General features: G+C 56.5%; 1 protein-coding gene across 2 annotated transcripts; it reads left to right on the plus strand.

The window, feature by feature from the left end:
• Nucleotides 1-763: 763 nt before the first annotated feature.
• Nucleotides 764-21,949, plus strand: PLEKHM1 (pleckstrin homology and RUN domain containing M1). 2 transcript variants are annotated; one of them, XM_056362569.1, is made up of 13 exons: nucleotides 764-857; nucleotides 1,724-2,159; nucleotides 5,457-5,545; nucleotides 7,268-7,515; nucleotides 8,968-9,603; nucleotides 10,828-11,221; nucleotides 13,110-13,350; nucleotides 13,816-14,724; nucleotides 16,307-16,452; nucleotides 16,636-16,829; nucleotides 17,281-17,344; nucleotides 17,915-18,072; nucleotides 21,072-21,949. In XM_056362569.1, exons 3-13 carry the CDS (start codon nucleotides 5,504-5,506, stop codon nucleotides 21,199-21,201), a joined length of 3,162 nt encoding a protein of 1,053 aa, XP_056218544.1. In that variant the 5' UTR covers nucleotides 764-857; nucleotides 1,724-2,159; nucleotides 5,457-5,503; the 3' UTR covers nucleotides 21,202-21,949. The 2 variants fall into 2 exon arrangements, with proteins under 2 accessions (XP_056218544.1, XP_056218545.1); XM_056362570.1 differs by lacking the exons at nucleotides 764-857; nucleotides 1,724-2,159 and adding an exon at nucleotides 2,170-2,874.
• Nucleotides 21,950-22,084: the final 135 nt, after the last annotated feature.

Genomic DNA, 22,084 nt, shown 5'->3' on the forward strand with positions numbered 1-22,084 from the left:
GCTGGCGTGCACACGTACACACGCGTGTTGTGGCATGAACAGGTGGTGGCAATACAGCTGTGCGGGGAGGGGGAGCACCAGCCTCCACCGAGTGCCCGTGCCCCCACAGCAGCACCCACCTGTGAGGGTGTTTGCTTGCACACACGTGTGCCGTGCCAACCTGCGAGTACACGTGTGTAGTACCCTGTGTCTGCCCGTACTCGTGTCTGTGCATGTCTGCCCCACACATGTGCATGGGTGGGCATCTGTGCACCCACTTGTGCATATGTCTGTGCATGTGTGCCTGCCTTGTGCATGCATGTGCTTGTACAACTGCATGCAGGTGTGCACGTGTGTGTATGTGTGTGTCAGTGGGTGTGCACATGTGTATGTGTATGTATGTGTGTGCATGTGTGCATGCATGGGTTAATGTGTGTGTATGTGCATGTATGCATGCATGCACTGTGCATGGCTGTGTGCATGCATGAATATGTGCATGTGTGCATGCATGTGTGTGTGCGTGTGTGTGCACACATTTGCATACATGTTTGCATGTGGGACTGTGTGCATATGTGTGTACATACATGTTTGCATGTAGGAGTCCATGCGTGCACATGTGGGGGTGCACGCGTGTACATGCGCCTGTGCAAGGGTGCGTGCACGCGCCCGGGTGCGCGGAACACCGCGTGCCCGCGCCTGCAAACCCGTCCCGTGCCGGGTGGGCGTGTCCCGACGCCCCTCGGCTCCGCCCCGTGCCGGGTGGGCGTGTCCCGGCGCCCCTCGGCTCCGCCCCGCCGCGCGCTGCCGTCAGGAGGGGCGGGGCGCGCGCTCCCGGCACCGCCGCCACTTCCGGGTTTCCGGCCCGAGCCGCGGGGCCGGTGAGCGGGGGGGGGGGGGGGGGGGCGCGGGGGGGGTGTGTGGAGGCGGGGGGGGCGGCGTGATGAGGGGCACGGCGGGGGGGTGCGGGCTGATGAGGGTGCCAGGCAGGGGGGTAGACGGGGGGCGCGGGGTGGTGAGGGGCGTGGAGGGGGGGCAGGGTGGTGGGGTGATGAGGGGGGCGGGGAGGGGGCAGCCGGGGGGGCCGGGTGATGAGGGGGGCGGGGGGTGCAGACAGCGATGCGGGGTGATGAGGAGCACAGGGTGATGAGAGGGGCAGGGGGAGCAGGGGGAGGAGCGGTGCAGACAGGGGGTGCAGGGTGGTGCAGGCAGGAGTGCCCCCCCTTGCTCCCCGTGGCTGCTGACCCTTCCCCGGGCACGCTCGGCCTGCACCCCCCCAGCAGGGGGTGGGGGCAAGGCCCTGATCCATCCCCACCACCCGGGTGCCCCCCGCAGCCCCGAGCCCCCCGGGGAGCCCGGCACCGCAGCCCACCCCTGCCAGGCCCCACGCGTGGGCAGCCAGAGCCTCGGCCCTGCACTGAGCCCCCCCGCAGCGCCCACACACGGGGGGTCAGGTGCGGCCTTTGGGGGTCCCTGGGGGGGGCTGATGGCCTCTGGGCCTCGATCCACCCCCTCCAGCGCTGACACCCCAAACCCTCGGCCCGGTTCCTCCCTGCAGGCCTCACACCCCGGGGGGGCTGCACCTCTGCGGAGACCCCAGCACCCCTGGGGGTCTTGATAGCTTTCTCCCTTACATTCTCTATCAAAACCATTTTCCTCACTTAAAATGAGCCGTTGCAAACAAATTCCGGGTTTTGCTGAAAAACGTAGAGTTTAAAAAGCCGCTTTGTTGTTACCCTGCTTCCAGGCCCCCCCGGTTCCCCCCGCCAAGGGATGCGAGCTGCCCGCCCTCTCCGATGGCCACCGACTCGAGCGGGGGACTCCAACGCTGGGAACCTGAAAGAGGCACAAAAATTGGGCGTATAAACACGGCAACGTCCTGCCACGCCGCGGGGGGGGTTTCACAACCCGCGTGGCCCTTGTGTGGTGGCTCTGTTGGCTGCGATGTCGGGGAATGTCAACCCCGGTGTTACCCACAGCTCCGGCGGGTTGTAGCCCAACGGGCTAAAAGAAATTCTGGTTTTTGAGCGCTGGACGAACACAAGCTTCCCATCGAGGGCAGCGCTGGGGGCTCCCCGGCTGCTTTTTTCATCCCTCGGCAGCTCCTGGACGTCCCGCTCGGTGCTGTAGGGGTAGAAGTTGGAGGGGTTCAGCAGCAGCGACTCTTCGGCGTCCACCGTCAGGTTTGTCAACTGGAAGGAGGATGTTTCCCTGGGGAAGAGGGTGGCGTGTTGGGCCCCGGCCCAACGCTGGCGGTCCTGTAGCGGGGACGGCGGCGGTGCGGAGAAGGAGCTGGAGCCAGACCGTGAGGGTCCCGCTGCGAGCAGAGACCCAGCTGTCACCCTGCCCTAACCCTCGCCGAGTTATTTCTGAGGGGGTTTATCCTCTGGCAAACCAATCTGCCGGCGGTGCCAGCTGGCTTTCCTGCTCCCCCGGCTGCTTCTGCTTGGGCTTGGCTTGTCTTTGAAGCGTGGCTGGGTGTGCAGGGGCTGTGGGGGGAAAGTAGAAGCTGTGTAGGAGGGGAAGGGGTGTCCCAGCACCAGCCCTGGGACTCACCGGCCCAGCAAAGGCCTCGTTTCCTCGGGGTGGAGGGTGCCTGGCGCAGCACTCGTGCTTGGAAAATGACTGGCTCCGTGTCCAGGCCTTGAGTCACCGGTTCACGCCGTTGTGGGCTGTTGTTTTCCGTCCGCAAAGCACGAGTGGTGACCTGCTGTTTATTTATAACTTGGAGAGCGGCGCTTGTTGCGAGACCGAAGAGCCGAGCTCTGAGGGGACGGGGTCTCTGCCTCTCCTGGCACAAGGCTTGATTTGAACAAGCCATTCCCAAAGGATTTGGCTGTTTTGCAGCAGTTTGGTAAATAAACAGCTCCGCTCTCGCGCCAGCGACTCTCTTCCTCGGTAGGTTTAACCACACCAGCTTGCTGGCTGGTTTTATTTCTCACTTGTTTTGTTTTCTTTTTTGCACTTGAGCTGTTGTGCTCTGACTGTGTAGCCTCCGGGGTGGTGACTGCTGGGAAACGATGTGTGTCGGGGGTGGTTCTGCTGTAGATGTACTTGTCTCTGCGTTTGCACATCCATCCCGTCTCTTACCCTTTCAAGATCACAAGGAACAGCCTTGGCTTTCCAGGATCTGCCTGGAAGTGCTCCGGAGCCCTCCAGTTCCTTCTAGAGCTGGCTATCCTGGCACCAGGGCTGCCAGTCCAATTTCTCCATGTTTCACCAACGACTTGTGTTAGGTGAAATCTGCCTCCGAGCTAGTTTGTTGCACTCGTTATTCAGGAAAATGCTGTCCCAACAGAAGTGGTGCCGCGTGGATTCGTAGCACTGGAACAAACTGGTTGGACTGGTCGTGGTAGGAGTGGAAAGTCCCATGATGAAGGCGGCAGGTGTCCTCCTTGGTGTCTCACCTCCTGGTGATGCTGGCAGAGAAGCATGTGTTTTGGGAGAATGCCACTTGCTTAGTAAAATCTGGACAAGGTCTTTGCAAAAACGCCGCTGTCGCCTCCTCCCCTGCAACTGGCCAGGGATGCCAGGCTGGTCAACACCGAGAGCACGAACAGTGGGTGCAGTCCTGGAGCTGAAACACCCCACGCTGCCTCTCTGGGCAGGAGAAATGCCACCCTGTGCCCACAGCTTGCTTCACCCACCCCCAGCTCTTGTACCTTGAATTTGTCGTGGGTGGGCTGTGCGGCTTGTTTGCGGGGTGTGTGGAGGTGGTGGGGGCAGGGGCAGGGGCTGCCTGGCCCTGAAGAGCCTGAACCTCCCGTGTGGAGGGCAGGGATGGGGGTGGCTCTCTGAAGTCCTCATCAACTGCTGCTGTCACTTAGGTGTCCCCTCGCTGGCCCCAAAAGCCCCCAGCAGCACCTCGTACCTCTGAGGCAGAGGGTAACTTTCCTGTAATCGCTGCGCTCCCTCATTTCTGTGTTGCAACCCAAGAGAGGAAATCTTATGACAAGTCACGGCGAAAACAGTTTCCTTTTCTATGAAATTGTGAACTCTGGAAACACTTGAGGATCAGTCCAGGGTTTGTCCCCAAAGAGCTCTTGACCTGCTGCTCGAAGCAGGACCAGCTGGCGGGATGCTCAGGGTCTGGGCTGCTCTGGACTTGGACCGGCGCCGCCTTTGGCACTGGCCGTGTAGGAGCTGGTCTGCAAACCGAGTTTCTGCCCTGGTTTGACAGCTCACAGCACAGGTAGAGGGGCACATTGAGGCCGTCAGCTCTCCTCGGGGAAAGCTCTGGGGTTTTTGTGTTGGCTTGGAAATAAAATCTGATGTATCGATGCCATACCAAGCCCGTTGTCTGCCGTGGGCATAGCCAAACCCTACGGTCAACTGCTGAGCTCTCTCCTCCATTGGGACGGCAGGTGCTTCCAACTCAAGGGGATAAATCTGTTCTCCCATCTCTCGTATCCTTAGAAAGCTTTGTGGCAGTAGCTGGTACTGGAGCATCTCTCAGACCCTTTCCAGCACCAGGACACGCTGTGTTTGAGCAGGGGTGCAGCCATACGATGGGCATCTCACCGACAGCCACGTGCTTTGCTCTCAGAGCCTCCAGGCACAGCTTGGTTTCAGCAGACGGCTCTGAAGAACAGGGCAGGAGGCCAGAAGTCTGAAGTCAAAGGTCCCTTGTTGTCTGCAAACACCCTGCGGTTGCAGATGACCGCAGCGGGGCTGCTGCTGCCTGCTTGGCTCTGCTTTTGCCAAGGTTTCCCGTAGCAGGAGGGCACCGATTTTTTTCTCTCTGCCCCCAAAACCAGCTGCAGCAGAGCAGCGCTGCCATCCGTGGCCCCGAGAGCAGGGAGATCCTGGACTTCATCTGCCTGTGAACAAAGTGGCTGGGAACCTGATGGGGAACCGGCATCCTTCCTTGCCATCTACCCCAGGCAGCGCTGTGCCGTCGGGGCAAGCGCCCCAGCACCTCCGTCCCCACCGGGTTCGGCAGCAGCATCGCTCCTCCGACGAGTACTGGAGAGATGAGCTGCTGCCACCTCTGCCCAGGGTCTGCTAGGGGGTGGCACTGACCCCCCCTTAATGCTATTCCCCTGGGTTTTGCGTGCTGTTGTTCAGGTTCTCTCACTAGATGCCTGCTCTGATGCCCTTGCTGGCATTCGGGGATTGCAGGCGATGTAGAAACAGAAGGGAAGCCATCCCTGGCCCTGCGTGCGTCGCTGCTGGCTTGCCTGGCCTGGTGTCCCACCCCGCTTTAGGGCTGCCTGCGGGCAGCTTGCAGCGGTTAATTACCCCTCTCGCTGTCTTGGCCGTGCTCTGCTTTGCCTGAAACTCTCCCGGTCCCCAGGAAGCGAGGTGTGCTTCGGTGCGGTCCTAGGTCAGTCCCAGCTTGAATCCAGCAGCAGCCCTTGCAAAATACCTCGGTGCATGATGTGCGCCTGTTGCGTGACGCCGGGTGCCCTTCGCGTGGCAGGTGAGTTGGGTGTAAACCAAACGGGTGCTCAGATGTGCTCCTCCTCCTTGTCCCAAAGGTGACATGTGAAGGCAGCGCCCGGCGCGGGGAGCGGCAGCAGCTGAGATGCATTCGAGCCACACCGATGACCCCAAGGAAGCCATACAGGTGAGTGAAACACCTCGGTGCTCCCCAGGTAGCCCCAGTTACTCCCCAGTGCAACTCCAGTTACTGGCAGGGACGTGGTAGGACTTGTGGGTGCTGCCAGCTGGGATCGGGGTGGTTTATATGGGTGAAGGGGGCTCAGCTTTCCAGCAGAGAGGATCCTTGGTGGTTTTTCTGGTGGGGGGCGGTTAAAGCAAAAAGGGTGGCCATGACTTAAATCACACCAGCCTCTGCCCTGGGCTTTGCCCCTCGTGGCAAGGCCCAGCGTGGGGCAGGGGAAGGTGCTCAGCCCTGATACGTGGCTGAAGGAGCGTCGCTGCTCGGTATATTGGGGGTTTCTTTCCCCAGCGAGCGTCGCTGCTCGGTATATTGGGGGTTTCTTTCCCCAGCTTTGAGAGTCTGAACACGTTTAATGAGCAAAGTTCAAACCCAGCGGTTAAAACCGGGTGTTTAATTCATCCCACAGCAGAGTTAATTCATGCATGACAGATAAAATCAGTTGCAGTCTTTCATCCAGTTAGCCCACAGTTGCTGCTTGCAGGCGGGTTGCTTGTGCTAGCAGATCTGTGGGGCACCTGGAAAACAGCCCCCGCTGCAAGGGGCGTCCCCAATACGAGCAGGGATAAGGTGCACGTTCCCCCGGCTGTTGTCCTTGAACTACAGCTGCTGGAAATCTTATTTAGATGCTGGAAAAAAAATATCCCAGGCTGGAAATTTAATACGGGATCGTGCAGCCAACCCAGGCTGGAGTCAAAATCTGCCCTGCCCCAGTCGCAGCGGCTGGTGCCGGTCAGCGTTCGCCTTGAACGCTGCGTGATTGATGCTGAAACGGGAATTGTTTGATGGGGTCCTGCCTGAATTTGCAGCGTTTGCCAAATGCCTGCTGGGAAGTGCAACTTTCGTTTTCAATGAGGTTGATTGAGACATCCGGGCTCAGCTGTGTTAGAAAAAAAACCTAAAAATCCTCTCCACCAGCTTAAAATTGTTAAATTCACTGAGCTTGCTTCTTTTCAACTGGTGCTAGAAAGGGGGAAGCAAAGCTGCTGGAAGGTAAAACTCCCATGTTCCAGCTTCAAAGCCTGCTGAGCCTCTCCAAAGGCAGCAGCTGAACCCCAGCCATCCTTCCAAAAGCATCTTTTTGGGGGCGGGGGGGCCGACCCCGGTGGCGCCTGTGGGTTAATCAACACAGAGCCGGCAAGATCGATGGCTTTGATTTCTGCTGGCGGGACTCATTAGTGCGTCACATGCTGCTTGGGCTGATCTGCATGAGTTCAAGTGGTATCGAAGCCCTTATTATGGGTTACCTCCTTTGAGTTTCGAGTTTCTCCCCCGTGTTTATTTAATCCTTGTGTTTCCCCCGAGCAAACGCCTGGAAAAAGACAATTTCTTTTGCCTCCCCATCCTCTTCAGCAATTTGGTGTCTGCAGGGGAAGCACCACACGCTCTAAAGGCAACCTCAGCCACCCAGTGGGCTCTGAAACACCAGCTAAAATTGCATAAATTATTTTAAAAAGCCAGGTGAACTGTGATGCCGAGAGCATGAGTTCCCAGTTTGACCAGTTCAGCTCTGGTGCTCCCTAGCAGCTGCTGCCAAGCATGTGGATGAAGCAGGCGTTGCCTGGCGCTTCGCTCTGGATGAGCCTCGCAGTTTTTGGCCCCCTTTAAATGAAATTTATCGTAGTACTTCATTTTTTATAAGCCAAGCATGTACCTCCTGTCTTGCAGCTGATCAAGAAGCAACTGGTGAATGCCATCAAGGCATTGCAGAAGCAGTACGTGACCTCGGATTCCATCGTGACCAGCGACGATGGGAACGCGAACACGCTCTGCAGCGCCCTGGAAGCTGTCTTTGTGCACGGGCTGAAGGCGAAGCATATAAAAGCAGAGAGTGGGGGGAAAGGGAAGAAAACTGGGGGTCGGGGACCACTTCCCCAGCCAGTCTTCTGGGGTCTGCTGAAGAGCATCACCCACCGGTGAGTGCCCGTCCCTGCTGAAAGGTGTTTGCACGCTCAGGTTTATCCCTTCTCTGGTGTAAAAGCCACAAAATTCAAGGAATGGTGAGCAGGAGGATGGCTTAATGGAAAGATATGTCTCTGCCCTGTCCCATGTCCTCAGTCCTTTGGCTGGGGGGGGGGGGGGGAGATGCTGTCACTGGGGGGCTGGGGGTGCCTGGGGGGCTGGGAGATGCACTAAGGAGAACAGAGTCGCTGTTATGCCAAGCGATGCAGGGCTGGGCACCCAGCACGGCCCCTCTTGGCACGTGCAGGGGCTGAAGTGCCATTCAGGCATGAGCCCATGTCCCCAGACAGTTGAGGAATGACACACTGCTGCCAGCCTAGGGCACACACCTTTCTTACAGTGCCTGGCTGTGTACGGGGACCCCGTGTCCCCAGTGGGACCCCCCTGACCGTACTGGCGTACAGCAGCGGTGGGTTGTGGGATGCATGGTGCGGGGGTCTGGTCTCTCTTCTGACCTGGATCTGCTGGGGATGGTTGGCCTGCCCTTCCCCACATCCCAGCCAGCCTTCGAGGAGGTCTCGTCGGCGTAACTATTGTTATTTGCTGGGGTTTTTTATTTGCTGGGGTTTTTCTGAGCCACTCCCTAAGCAGAGTCCTCCCACACTAAATAACAGCCCACACACAAATAGTTTTGAAAGCCTCATCCAGTTCCCATCACCGACTTTTAAATTATGAAAGGGGATGAAAATAACTCTTTCACATGCTACGGAGGATATTTTTGTGCCCTTTGAACGTTTTTTTCCTTCTTGAGAGACAGATGAAAAAAAAAATCTTCCCAAACTTTTGCTCGGTTTTTTTTGTAGCATCTGCAGCACCGACGTGAGCTGGGACCAGGGAGGATTAGGGAGTGGGTGTCACTGTCAGATTGTAGAGGAGAACCGCTGAAGTCAGGAGGTTGAGATTGCTTGAGGAGCTTAACCTGACCTGATGGTTTTTTTGGTTGCCGCAGCAGCTTTCACTGCGTTTGGGCTGATTTTAAATTTGAAGCTAGGATTTAGAGATGCGGTTGTTTCCGAGATGTATCCAGCCAGAGCGAGCCCCAGTGATGTGCAGGGGCACCAGGAGTTTCCCCCTCTGCATCCTTGGTCCAGGGCGAGCTATGTGTGGGAGATGCCTCCAGCCGGAGGGAAGAGGAGCACCCAGAGGCACCCCAGGGATGCCTAGGGACATTACCAATATATTTAGCTTTGGGACATTCAGAAGCTCTTTTTTCTTCACAGGAAACCACATTTTCCATGAAGGAAAGAGATTTTCCACAGCCTTTTTTGTCCTAATTCCTAAATTCCCCATAGCACAGCAGGTTGGGCAGTGCCTGAGGGAGGATCTGCCCCTCCTGCACCCCGTGACGGACCAAAAGCGGAGCTACTCATGTCCTATTCTATTCTTTTTTTTCCCCCTTTCCCCAGAAATATTGTCTCGGAGCTGGAACAACTCATTTTTATCAACACGGATGTCGGGCGCTGCCGAGCCTGGCTGCGGCTGGCTTTGAACGATGGCCTCATGGAGTGTTACTTGAAGCTGCTCCTGCGGGAGAAATCCCGGCTGCCCGAATACTACCAAGCGACCGCTCTGCTCTTAGATGCTGAAGAGTGCGAGTTTCTCCTTTGCTACTTGCAGGGCTTAACATCCTTAACCTTCGAACTCTCCTATAAATCAGCGGTTTTGAACGAGTGGACTGTCACCCCTCTGTCCCTGTCAGGTCTTTGTCCTGTTTCGGAGCTGCTGGAGCCCCTCGCATCCTCGGCATCCGAACCCCGCAGAAAAGCATCGCTGGGTTCGATCTCCCAATCATCAGGGTCGGACGAGATCGAGATTCAACCCTCTGTCCTACCCATCAGCAAAGCCAGCAGCAAAACTAAGCTCACGTCGTCCTCGCTGAGCCTTAACACCACCGGTTCGTCCCAGCTCTCCTCCAGCCTGGGCTCCGACAGCATCCTCCCAGCCCACTGCGCCCGCAGTCCCGAACGGAGCGAGGAGCCGCTCTCCTGCGACTCTGACCTGGGGACGGCCACTGCCGAGGACCTGGACAGGTCTCTGCAAGAGTGAGTCTTTTCCCGGTCTCCTCTTCAAGGGGGTTTTTCACCCTCTCCTGGGCTCTCATTTGTTTTCTCTCTGTAGGCAGGAAGGCTTTCTTCCCTGTTTTTCTTTAACAAGCTACTTTTTTCCTCCTTGAAAGAGCCTAAAAGGTAAAAAGAACCACTCGGCACAGCTTGCTGGGACCCTGCTGGCACAGCAAACAAGCTCCCGGCCACTGAAGTGCGTGTCCTCTTTACTGGGGCAGAAACATCAGAAAAATGCTGCTCCTCGGTTTCAGGAATGTCACATCTCCCTGACGTACGCTGGGGGATGCTTCAGGGCTTTCTGCAGGGGGAAAGGAATGAGTCTGGTCACAGGAAAGGTTTATAATTTGCAGCTTTGACAGATGATTTAGGGAAGGGAGGTTGTTAGTTTGTCATCGTCACGATTTATTTCTGCCAAACACCAGCACAGAGATTCCCGGTGGGTTATATAAGCTGTGAGTAATCAGGAAATATTTTCCCTGCCACCTTTAAAACTCTGAAGGAGCCTGGCCTGGGGTGCTGGTTGAGGAAGGCACCCTCTTCCCGATAAAGGTCTTTGAGAGGGTTTAGAGCTGCAGTCTGTCCTTCCCATCGATAATGGCACCGTTACCTGCTGCTGGGTTTTTGCATCTTACGATGATCCAGAAAGAACCTGCCTTGATTGGATTAAACTCGTGATGGAAAGATGTCATTTTGAATTTTAATCTTGGGCCGGTTTAATTCGACCTAACTGGTGGCGGAGCAGGGGCATGGGAACAGCATCTTGTCTGGCCAGGCTCCACTAATAATTGCTCGTTAATGGTTATGAAAACATTTGAAGTTTGGCACATGGTCCATGGCTGGATATGTGTCCAGGAGCTGGACGTGGGGTTGGGGCTGCGGGGACCACCCAGCGCTCTCCCTCCATTAGGAGATGTCCATCAGGAGCAAATTAAACCCTATTAACGAGCGTCATTAGGAAATGCATCCTTTGCAGGCAGGGTCCTTGCAGCCGTGGGGTTGTCTGCTGCTCTGTAGGGCACAAATCACACATTTTTCTGGGAGCGTGGTCAGTGCCATGGGGGTTTTTTGCAGCGCTGCCAGCCTGCAGGAGACGAGCAGTGATGCTGAGCCCTCTTTTTGGGTGGTTATAATTTGCAATAACTATTTTTTAATAGGTTCTGGTTGACATAGCTGTGTTCAAACTGGTCACTTTTCTGTTTCAAGGGTGTTGTCTGAGTTCAACAAAGCCAAGCCGAGCCTGGAAGCCCCGGAGGGACGGCTGGTCCCCAGCGTGCTGGGCTGCTCCCCACGGCCACCTGCCTGCCCCCCACCCGCATCGCCCACCCCCCTGGCTCGATCCCATGGGGCTCGCCAGCAGCTGCCTCCCAATGCCGACAGTCCAGACTCTGCTGGGACAGGTGACGCGGTGACCGCCGCCGGCGGGGATGGAGATGCAGCACCGCAGGCCAGCAGCACGGCCGGTGCCTTGGCCACGCGGCGTGGTGGTCCGAGCAGGGGAGAGACAGGCAGAAGCAGCACAGTTGACAGCAGTGAGGCAAGCCAGGCAGTCCGCAGCCCGACAGCTGAATGCCTCCTGTCTCCGCTGCTGGGCTGTCCGGTAAGTGTTGCAGCTCCCTTGCTATCCACCTCCTTGGTTTTGCCCTTCCTGACCAGCCGATCTAATGGAAAAGGAAAATAAAACCGGTGACAGCTCCTGAGTAGGCACCAGTTCCTCCAGTATCTCATCTTCCATGCTGCTCCCATTCTCCTGACAGCAAGTTGGTTGGAAGCGATGCTCCCCACGCCACGAGCATCTTCCTGGACCCTGTGCAGCTGTGTCCATGCAGCTGCTCTGGGAGAAACTGTCTCAAAGTCAATATTCCCTGGTAAAAGAGGCACCAAAGCTTTTGAAACTCTGCCTGGCCCGCCAGCCATCCCTTGCCAAGAGCAGCTGCAACGGGGAGGTTTTGGTTTTGTTAATGATGTCAGGAGCGTGATGAGCTCTTGCACAAATCTGGCCGTAGGCTGCGTGCAAGCTGATAACACAGTCGGGTTCCTCAGGGGGACTTTTCTTCATTTGTGGTCCATGTAAGAGGAGGGAAAAGGGTTGACTGAACAGGAAACAAATTAACAGTTTTCCAATGAAAAATGTTCACGCGGCACATCTGTTCCCAGGTCAGGATGGCATTCCCTGGTGCTTAGGCTAGCCTAAACAGCAGCGGATTTCCCCTGCTGCCGCCAAGGACTTGATCCGTTTGCTTTTGCTTTTAGGAAGCTCTTTGAACAGCCTTGTCCTCTTGTCTAATTTGTTACTGGCTTTTCCATCCTGGTTCCCATCGTTTCCATCCTGCTGAGGTTAGGATATACCTCATACCCCGCTCCCACCCCCCTCCCCAAAACAGTTTCTCTTTTTGGTCTCTGCTCCTTTCAGTTCCCTCCCAGTTATCCCATTTCCGCTGCTTCCTCGTGGCGTTGGGCCAGTTTGACCTAATCTATGTATAACATACGGTGTCAACAGGAAATTCCCCCCTGCTTTCGCATGACTCACAGAGCAACCTGCGTTCCTGGCCCAGGAGCGAGCTGTGCCCGCCTGTACGCGGGGAGCTGCACCACAAGCCACCCGTGAGCCTCGCCGCAGGCTGGTGACAGCTCTTCTGCTGGCCTTCGCTTTGGTGGTCAGAATAAAAGGCTCTTGGAAAGCCAGGTAGGGTAGCTGAGGGGGCGTTCCTGGTGGGATGCAGCCCCAGAAAGGATGCGCTGGGTCTAGGGAAGCTGCTCCCTTTTGCCAGAGCACTGAGCTGGGTCATGTTTTGCTCCTGGTGGGACCTTGTCCCAGAACCTCGCTCTGTTCTTGTAGCCAGAAAAACTCCTGGGGAAGTTGTAGCCATGTTTTCCTTCAGCTTAACGAGCTTTCTTCTGCTTGCAGGTCTCACCCCTTCGTGACATACGGAGGCAAAGGTTTCCTTTGCCTTCCCTGCCTTACTTTTTGCCTGTGCTGCTCAAGCCTGGTGTTTGCAGCAGCTGCTTGCAAGCTGTAGGTCTCTCTTTCAACCTAGACACCTTCCATGTACCTCTCCCCATCTCTGTTCTTCCTGGAACAAGGAACCGCTGCTCCAGGGGAGCTCGTCCCCTTCCATGGCAGAGCTGGGGTTTCACCCACTATCAGAAACACTTCACGGACCAAATATCTCCTATGTGGTTACTGCAGGGAATGTGCTCTCCTGCTGAGCCCTTGATGATTTTAGCAGGGAGGACTAATCAATTTGGGACTTTATAATCCCACCAGTATATATCCCAGTATTTGCCAGCTGTCCCCACAGTCCCTTGGAGTGTTCCGTGAGCGGAGGGAGCGGAGGAGCCATCCGTGTGGGAATGGCCAGCATCACTGCGTGGGACTTGTCACAGGCAGCCCCTGTGAAGGGGACGCAGTGGGCGTGAGTGTTTGAGGGGCGCAGGATGTTTGCTAAGTTTTGATAATTAATATTTAATAATATTTTTTTTAACAGAAAAGAAAGAGCTGGATCTCGGAAGATGATTTCTACAGACCTTCTCTGGGAGAGGGCAGCGAAAGCACGGCCAGCACCAACGGCTTTGGGCCAGAGGGGGCTGCCGAGGGGCTGGCCCCGGGGCTCATCAGCGCTCTTGACTTGGAAAGGCTGTCGGTGCCGTCCTCGGAGAGTGGGAAGCCCAAAATGTCACCTGAACGGGAGCAAAAGGGCTTCAGCGTTGTGCATCGCAGGCAGATGGGTACGTGCCGCCCTCCCCTCTCCAGCTTTTGTCCAGTGGCTGTGCTGGGCAGTGCTGGGCCGGGGGGTGGTTTGGGCAGGGGGCTGTTGCTGAGCTGTGACAGCACTAGAAGCCAGGGAAGGCGGTGGAGCAGCTACCTTGGCCCTGCCGAGCCCGCCGTGGCTCTGGTGGGAAGCACCGAAAAAGCAGTGGGGATACGCTGGGTGCACCTGTCCCTGTGTCTCAGACCTACCCGTGGGACGTGTTTCCTTTATCCCACTCGTTCTCAGCCTGAAAAGCCAAATACGGGTGGACAGATGATGGAGAACAGGGTCCAGTGACCTCCTGCCTCATCCCAACACCCACTGGGACCGGCTCTCAAAGCTGCGATGCCTCTGGTTGCTCGCTGTGAGCCTACCGTGGGCTTTTCTCTCCCCACTGGCTTCCCCTTTTGGGATTAAACTGAGACATCTGCTTTTGCCCCAGGTCTTTCCAACCCTTTCCGAGGGCTCCTGAAGCTGGGCAGCCTGGAGCGGAGAGGAGCCATGGGGATATGGAAGGAGTTTTCCTGCGAGCTGTCGCCGCTGGAGCTCCGGCTTTTCCTGGACCACGAGGACCGCATCTGTGTCGAGAGCTATTCCCTGCTGCGGTGTGAGTCACTGGCACTGACGCACTCGGACGGCCGTTTTGAGCTGGTTTTTCTGGGGAAAAAGCTCTACCTACGAGCTCCTTCTCGAGACGAGGCCGAGGACTGGTTGGACAGGATCCGCGAGGCGCTGCAGAAGTGCCGGCCGCAGCTGGAGGAGGAGGAGTGGGAGACGCTGGAGTATCCAGAAGATGGTGGGGAAGGCCAGCCCATCCAGAGCGACTCCACTGCTTTTCTCCAGTACAGTGATGTGCCTGGGAACAGCTTTGACTGGGCTCCAGCTCATGAACCGGAGCTGGATGCAATAAAAGAGGCTGTTCTGTACGTGGAGGTAGACAAAACCTGGCTCCCTTTCATTTTTTCCCTGTCTCTAGAAACTTTGAAGTGCTTTAAAGTCAGGAACAACGACAAGATTTTAAGCAACAGTTACGGTATAGAGACCATCCAGGACATCCTTCCAGACACCAGCCTTGGGGGACCTGCCTTCTTCAAGGTGATCACCTCCAAAGCTGTCCTGAAGCTGCAGGCTGAGAATGCCGAAGAAGCGGCCTCGTGGAGGGAGCTGGTCCGAGGGGTGCTCATGTCCTACCTGGAGAGCGCGGAAGAGGCACTGACGCTGGGTGGCAGCTTGGACGGGCACTCCCAGGTCGTCCTGAAGAACATCGTGAAGGAAAACGGCTTCTTGTTGCAATACCTGGTGGCCATCCCCACGGAGAAGGGCCTGGACTCGCAGAGCTTCATCTGTGCAGGTATATGGTGGCTTGTCCAAAAACCCAGCTCTGTCTGGGAAGATGGTGTGGCATTCGTTCAGGTTAATGAGGTGACATCAAATCAGAGACCTCCCTGAGACCTGCTAGCCCGTGGCAGACCAGCTGCTGGCTCCCCCATCCAAACCCCAGGTAGCACCAAACCCCTTGGGGGGGCTTCACGTCCCCAGTCAGTGGCACCTTGGGTGGCCGGTGTCCCCCCCACACTGAAGTCCCCTCCCAGCCCGGCACAGATCCAGCTGGGCTGCCGCTGGGCTCCGGTTTAAGATGCTTATGGGTCAGACAGCGGGGGTCTCGGCTTGGAGGCAACCTTAGACGGACCGAGGAGTCTCTTCCGAGGCATTTTGTGGCCCCAACCCGAGGGGAAAGTGCAATCAACAACAAATGCTGTTTTTCCGGTAAGGCAGCACCGGAGCGAATGTTGCCATGGGTGTGACGAGCTGATTTTGCAAAACATTCATTTAACCTTCCAGCAACGCCTCCCCGCACACGGGGCGATGCTGGTTTAATAGGATAACACTCGCTGACCTCTGAATGTGCTATTTACCTTGGTAAGTTAATTAAACTTCAGATTTCTCTCCTGCTTCAATTATATTTCTTGTACCCTCCAGCAAGTTTTTATTTTTCTTTTAATCACTCTTCTTCTTTTTATATATATTTTTTTTTTTCTGTTCTATCTGGTCTCTGCCTTGCCCTCCAGGCTCTGTCCTGCATCTTCCACCTACCAACAGATGAAAGCAGCAAGCTGAAAAGACAAATTCCCTGGTTTTATCTGTAGTTTTTTTAGGGGTCTGCCCACCCTGCTTTCACCTCCCTCCCAGCCTGACACCCCAGCCTGGCACAGGAGTGGTTTCCTTACGTGTCAGGGCATAATAGGCAATAAAAGCTTTCTTCTTTTTTTTTTTGGTTTTTTTTTTAATTCAGAGAGCAACACCTGACCTCTGAGAATATTTTTTTGGTGGGGGATGCACTGCAGCTACCCCAAAGTGTAAAGGCTGGGGTGGCAAAGCCGAGCAGGGTTCCTCCTGCGTTACCCACTGCTGTAATAAAGGTTTTTTTTGGCTTAATCCATCCTGACTTCGTCTCTTGCAGACGTGGTTTTGGTACCCTGTGGTGGCAGCTGGAAAGAAAAGGGCTGAGTGAAGGCAAAATAGGGCAAAGCTACTGGTGGAGGTGATGGGGCAGGCAGGTGGGATTTAGGTTCTTCCCTAAACCACTGGAGTATTTCCAGGATTCACTTTTTCTGAGAAAAACCCAAACAAACAATTGAACCACGTGATTGATGAATAAAGGTTGGTTCAGGGCTGGTCCAGACTCCTTTTTGGCGGAGATCAAGTGAAGCGGCTCCTGTTGGACCATCATGGTCTGAAATCCCCAGGGAAGGGGCTGGGGACCTCTCACTGAACATCCTACAAGTGCTTTAGCTGATCTCCAACCCTTCCAAAAACTTTCTTGTTCCATTCCCCCCGTCCCAAAAGTGTCTCCCCCGACCCTGGCAGTGATGGGAACAGGTTCCGTGGGCAGCACGGGTCCCTTCTCATCTCCTCGCCCCTGTTCCCTGCAGGCTGCTCCAGGCAGATCGGCTTCTCCTTCGGAAAGCCCAAGCTCTGCGCCTTCTCTGGTCTGTACTACTGCGACAGCTGCCACCGGGATGACGAGACGGTGATTCCCTCGCGCCTCATCCACAACTGGGATCTGACAAAACGAGGGGTAGGTCTGGGCTTGGCCAGCACAGGGAGCAGAGACACGCTCCTGCATCCGCCTGTGCTCCCTGAAGGTCCATCTGAACATTTCCACCATCGGCAGAGGCGGAGGTGTCCACCCCAGACCTCCCTCTGAGCCTCCTGAGCCGCTCCTCAGTGCGTGCCCACCTCTTGTCTCTCTCCGCCCCAGGTTTGCCAGCAGGCTTTGAAGTTCCTCACCCAGATCCGTAACCAGCCTCTGATCGACCTGAAGCTGGTCAACGAGAGCCTCTACGACCACGTGGAGAGGATGAGTCGGATCCGCCGGAGCAGAGAACAGCTGAAGCTGCTGGGAGATTATCTCATCATGTGCCGCAGCGGGGCCCTGAAGGAGCTGAGCAAGCGGTGAGGTCCCTCTCTGGGTGGCGTTACCCCTGCGTCCCCCTCTGCACCTCAGTGGCCTCTTGGTGCTCCTCATCGCTCGCCTGGAGCCGTGGTGCCAAGGCATGGGCTGGCTTTTAGCTCCATGTCGTCTGCTCTAAGGAGTTATCCGTCTGTTGGCTGGGTCAACACACTGAGATGTGACTCAGGAAACACCTTCCTGACCGAGAAGCTTCTGGCTGGGCAGGAAACACCTGGAAAAATAGATGAGATATTTGGGTTCTTTCCCCCGCCCCTTTGAACTGCTCTCACACGATTCCCAGTGGCAGGATTTGAGAGATGTGGCGTGATGCAAAAATCATGTCCGTGGTGATTTGCTTCAGAATTCTGCATCGTCCAGGCTTCTCCTTGCTCCAAAGCTGTTGGAGCTGTGGTAGGAACCATCTACCACCTTCCTCTTTGTGCTTCTTTGCAGGCTTGATCACAGACACTACCTCTTGGAGTGTCCCCACAAATACAGCGTCGCTGACCTGAGGCAGGTGAGAACTTTGCGTGGTCGTAGGTGTTTTGCTGGTGAAAACATCCCGGTTTCTGTCTGTGGAGACACCGTGTCGAGCGTGTCTCCTTCAGCAGAAGGTTTCAAACAGCTTTGCCTTTTGCCTTGCTGTCACCCGTCACATGCATTCGGCAAGCTTGCACATCAACTTAAAGGTAAATAATTTACCTTTATTTTAATTTACCAAAATAATTGGCCCAAGCCTATATCCTCCGAGAGCTATGGAGATCACATGAGAGAAATTGTTTCACCTGTTTAAGCCAGCATTGCTGCTAGCACCTCTCCCTGCAAACTTGTATCTATTGCAAATACTGCTGGAGGTGATGGGGGGTTGGATTTTGCGTTGATTCCAAAGCCAGGAGCCCTGGCCACGCAGGTGTGGGTGCTGCTGTCAGCTCGCTCTGGGGCCCACTCACCACCCAGGCAGGTTTTTTTGGAGGACAGCCTTGTCTTCGTGCAGCAGCACAAAGAATGGTGGTACCGTGGATTTTGCCCAGTGCAAACCCAATGGGAGATAAGCTCCATGAGTGCCTGATGTCTCTCTGCTCTGCAGATAGCTGACGGCGTCTTTGAGACCTTCCTGCAGTCTCTGCTCCAGTTTGCTTCCCATCACGTCTACAACTGTGACCTGTGCACCCAGCGTGGCTTCATCTGCCAGATCTGCAACAGCAGCGACATCATTTTTCCCTTCGAATTTGACACTACCACCAGGTGAGCAACGCCTCCGTCGCGTCCCACTGCTCATGGACTGGCCTTCCCCAGGAGCCTGGACCATCCCCTGGGTTCCTCTCGGAGGCTCTTTGCTTTCTGGGCACGTAGCACCAGGGTGGCCTGGAAATAGCTCTGAGCTGGCTGTGTGTCTTTGTGGTGCCCGCATCCTTGTGGTACCCATGTCCTCGTCGTATCCACATCCTTGTGGTACCCGTGTCCTCGTGGTGCCCGCGTCCTCGTCGTATCCACATCCCTGTGGTACCCGTGTCCTCGTGGTGCCCGCGTCCTCGTGGTATCCACATCCCTGTGGTACCCGTGTCCTCGTGGTGCCCGCGTCCTTGTCGTATCCACATCCTCGTGGTACCCGTGTCCTCGTGGTACCCACATACTCATCTGATCTGAACCAAAACAGGGCTGTCTGGGGCAGGAGAGGACCATCCTCACAGAGCTGAGATGTCACCAAACGTGGTGGCTTTGCAGATTGAACATGCGGTGCCACCCAGCACCTTGCTGTCAGCTTGCAAAAGCCTGGCTGGGTGCTGGGGGTCCCAGGGCAGCAGAGGAGCTGGGGGGAGGAGGAGGAGGATGATGAAGGTGCTGTGTGCCCCTGCCTGGCTCACCTGGCCAGCGCATCTCTGATTCACATCCAGCCTGGCCCCTTGCAGGGGTTGCAGGAGGGAAGGAAAAGCAGCAGCGGGGACCGTTCATACACCCCTCTGCAACCAGGGAGAGGAGGAAGGACACATGGACACGGATTTGGAGATGAATGGTGGGCTGCCCTGGGGGATGTTCCCGGCAGGATGGTGCGGGGGACGACGACACTGGCTTTCATGTGGGTTTCTCTCCTGCCTGCGGAGCTCGCATCCTGTGCAGGCAGGGTCCTTGCCTGTGGTGGGGTCGGCTGCTGCACGGGTTCAGCAGCTCAGCGGACATGGAAATCAGCTGGGTGTGTTAAAGGGGGATGTTTATCCCCACCATCAGGATTATCTAAAGAAATCGGTATCAAACCCTCCCGGCCCAGGAGCCTGGTCCATCAGAGATCGACATCTCGATGGTTAGTTGGTAATGAGTCTAATCCTGGCAGAGAGGTTTAACAGGCTGATGGTCTGCCTGGTCCTGCTTCGGCTGGCAGTCCCTAAAAGCGAGCAGCAACACCCAGAAGCTGCAGAAAGTGCCAACAAGACCAAGATCCGTGAGTACCCCACGCATTACGTGGCTGCAACTGTTTCCAGGGCAGCTGAGCAGGATTCCTCGCTCTCCCTCCTCGCCACAGGGACAGCATCATGCTTATTATCGAAGACAACATCCCCAGGGAACCGATTTTCCCTAGAAAAAAGAGCGTACAGTCTCTGGAAAGAGCAGGCACGCGGGGCTGAGCTCTGCTGGCAGCCTGCCGGAGGTCTCATGTCCTGTAAAGCTGAGCTCAGAAGTTTGTTGACCTCTTTTCTTTTTTTTTTTTTTTTTTTTTTTTTCCTCTGGCGGAGGAGGTTGTGCAGCAGGAAAGCAGCTCGACCAACATCCTCGCCAAGCTAAACCCGGCTTCCTGCCCCTCTGCCCGCCCCGGGGGACAGCCAGCTGCTGGGGTCACTCCGTCACTTGCTGTCACTTGCTGCAGGATGCATCTGAAACGCCTCGTAACAATCAACCCAGCCAAGCGCGGGACTTTTTCCTTTGCACAGCAGCGGTGGCCGCTTCCTGCAGCCGCTCTGGCAGGTGGAGGCAGGAGATGCCGCCTTACGGCTGCTGCTCGCTCAGAAACGCACAGGGTGAAAACCACCCCCTGGCTTTGCAACCCCCCCCCCCAGCTCGGGGGGGAGCTGCCACCGCTGCTAAGCCAGAAAAATCGTGTGAAAATCTGTTCCGCTGGGAAAATGCACAGCACCACCAGCACCCCGCGTCCCGCCTGTCCATGCACAAGCCATTTCCGTATCCTGAGTTCACTCAGGGTTTGCAGCCGCCTGCCAGGAGCAGGATTTGACCCAGGCTGCGATATGTCACGGTCCCTTGCCCGGTGCGCTGCTGGGCGTTTCTCCGCTGCCCTTTCCACTCTTCCTTTGGGAAATTCAGGTATTCAGCGGTATTCACACCTGGATTGGGCACCAGGTATTTGCACTTGAGGGCGTTTAAAAAATAATCCGGCTGGCGTGTGGATGGGCTGCGTTTTGCTGTCCCTGGCGAGGTGGGGGAGCCCAAGTGGGAAAAAAGGGAGCTCAGCCTTGGTGGCAGAGACTTTTCTTCTGTTGACTCGAGATAAGTAGCGAACGCCCGGAGCTGGGTGTCTCCTCCCGGCCGCCCCGCGCAAGGTATCATTTGTGGCTGTTTACATTCCTGCTGCAGCGCTGAGCCAGAGCAGGGAGGTCCCAGGCTGGTGCTGGTGAGATCTCCCCAGAGCCGGCCAGCTCAAAGGCAACGCCGTCCCCGGCTGCCCGTCCCCTTCCCTGCAGCTCTGCTGTCCCCAAGCAGCATCCCTGCCACCCATTGACCCAGGGTCAAGGTTGGGGGTCTCCTGGCTGCACCCCCACCCCGGCAAGGAGAGCATCAGCACCCTGGCGCTGAGCTGCATCCCCAGGCGGGCTCTCGCCGCCCTGCGCTGTGGCAGGGTTTGGTGTCTCAGCCGTGAAACTTTGTTCTCGTGCCGTCAGCGCTCTTGAAGACAAAGTGCAAACCTGGCTCCGCATCTCGCTTTGTCATCTGCAACAAGATGGCAGCGCGCTGGCAGCTGCCCGCCACACTCTTTCCGGGCGAGCTGCCGCTTTCGCTCTGAGGTTGCTGGAGGTGGATCTTTTGCTCGAAGCAATTACTGCTTCTGCTAACGAGGGTCGTCTGGAACCGGAGCTGCCTCTCGCTGGGGCTCTTCGCTCAGCACATGCTTGGAGAAAGCAGAGCCGAGGAAGCGTCCCCGGCTCTGGTTTGGTGGGGAGAGGTTGGGTCCCAGCTCTGATATTACCAACAGGGTGGGTTGTATTTTATTTTATTTTTTTCCCCTTGCTTTCTCCTAGGTGCAGCAAATGCAAAACCGTCTTCCACCGGGACTGCCAAGCCAGGGCCAAGTCGTGCCCCCGCTGCGAGCGCCGGCAGCGGTACCAGCAAAAGCTGGAGGCGGAGGCGAGCGTGGAGCCCAGCCTTTAGCATCCAGGGACTGACCTCGACGCTGCCCTGGGCTTCCCATCCCGCCGGACTAGCACCGAGGGGAGGGGGCCGCCGGGAGGTGCAGAGGAGAGACCCCCCTGCCCGGGAGCTGATCCTGCGCCTGGCCCTTCCCCAGGGACAGGGAGCTGGCGGTGCTGGGCGATGCGGCGTGGGTGCTCCTGCCCCACAGAGGGACCCTCTGCCCACCCAGGGATGAGCAAGGGGGGCTGGAAAGGTCTCCCCCCACACACCCCCTACTAACCTGGTGCTGCTCGGGGGTGCTCCCAGTCACCTCCTGGTGCCAACCTGGTGCATCCCCTCGCAGTGGGAACCCAGCGGCTTCCCAGGGTGTAAATCAGGATTTCCAATCAAGGGTGTGGATAACTGACACTGATTAAAGCTCTAGTTTTTTAGGATGTTCGATACTGAAAAAATGGTATTTTTTTACAAGGGGATTTTGCACAAGCTGGCCTGCTCCGGGGAGGTGACGGCGGCTGCACAGGGAGGGGGCAAAGTGACACTTGTGCCTTTAGGGACCTGTGTGCCCTGGGGGACCGTGGTGCACTGGGGTGGCTGAGCATCTCCCGCTCAGAGAGCCCACCCATCACCGTGGCCTCTGGGAAGAGAGGGGAGAGAAGAGCCGAGCTGCTCCTCCCCACCTGCTGCTCTTAATCCTCGGAAGAAATTTTATTTTCCTTTCACCCTTCCCCATGCAAAACTAATAAAAGTTTATTTAACAATGAGCAAAGTCGTCTTTGGGGTTTGCTTCTGCACAGTGTGTGACAGATCCCGGGTCCGACCTGATCCTGCACCTCCGTGGGAGGAGGGTTGGGGATGGCGATGCTGCCCACCCTCCATCCTCCCTGCCCAGTCTCTGGGGTTT

This window comes from Falco biarmicus, chromosome 17 (genome assembly GCF_023638135.1).
Source record: "Falco biarmicus isolate bFalBia1 chromosome 17, bFalBia1.pri, whole genome shotgun sequence".
In the NCBI taxonomy this organism is placed as follows: domain Eukaryota; kingdom Metazoa; phylum Chordata; class Aves; order Falconiformes; family Falconidae; genus Falco; species Falco biarmicus.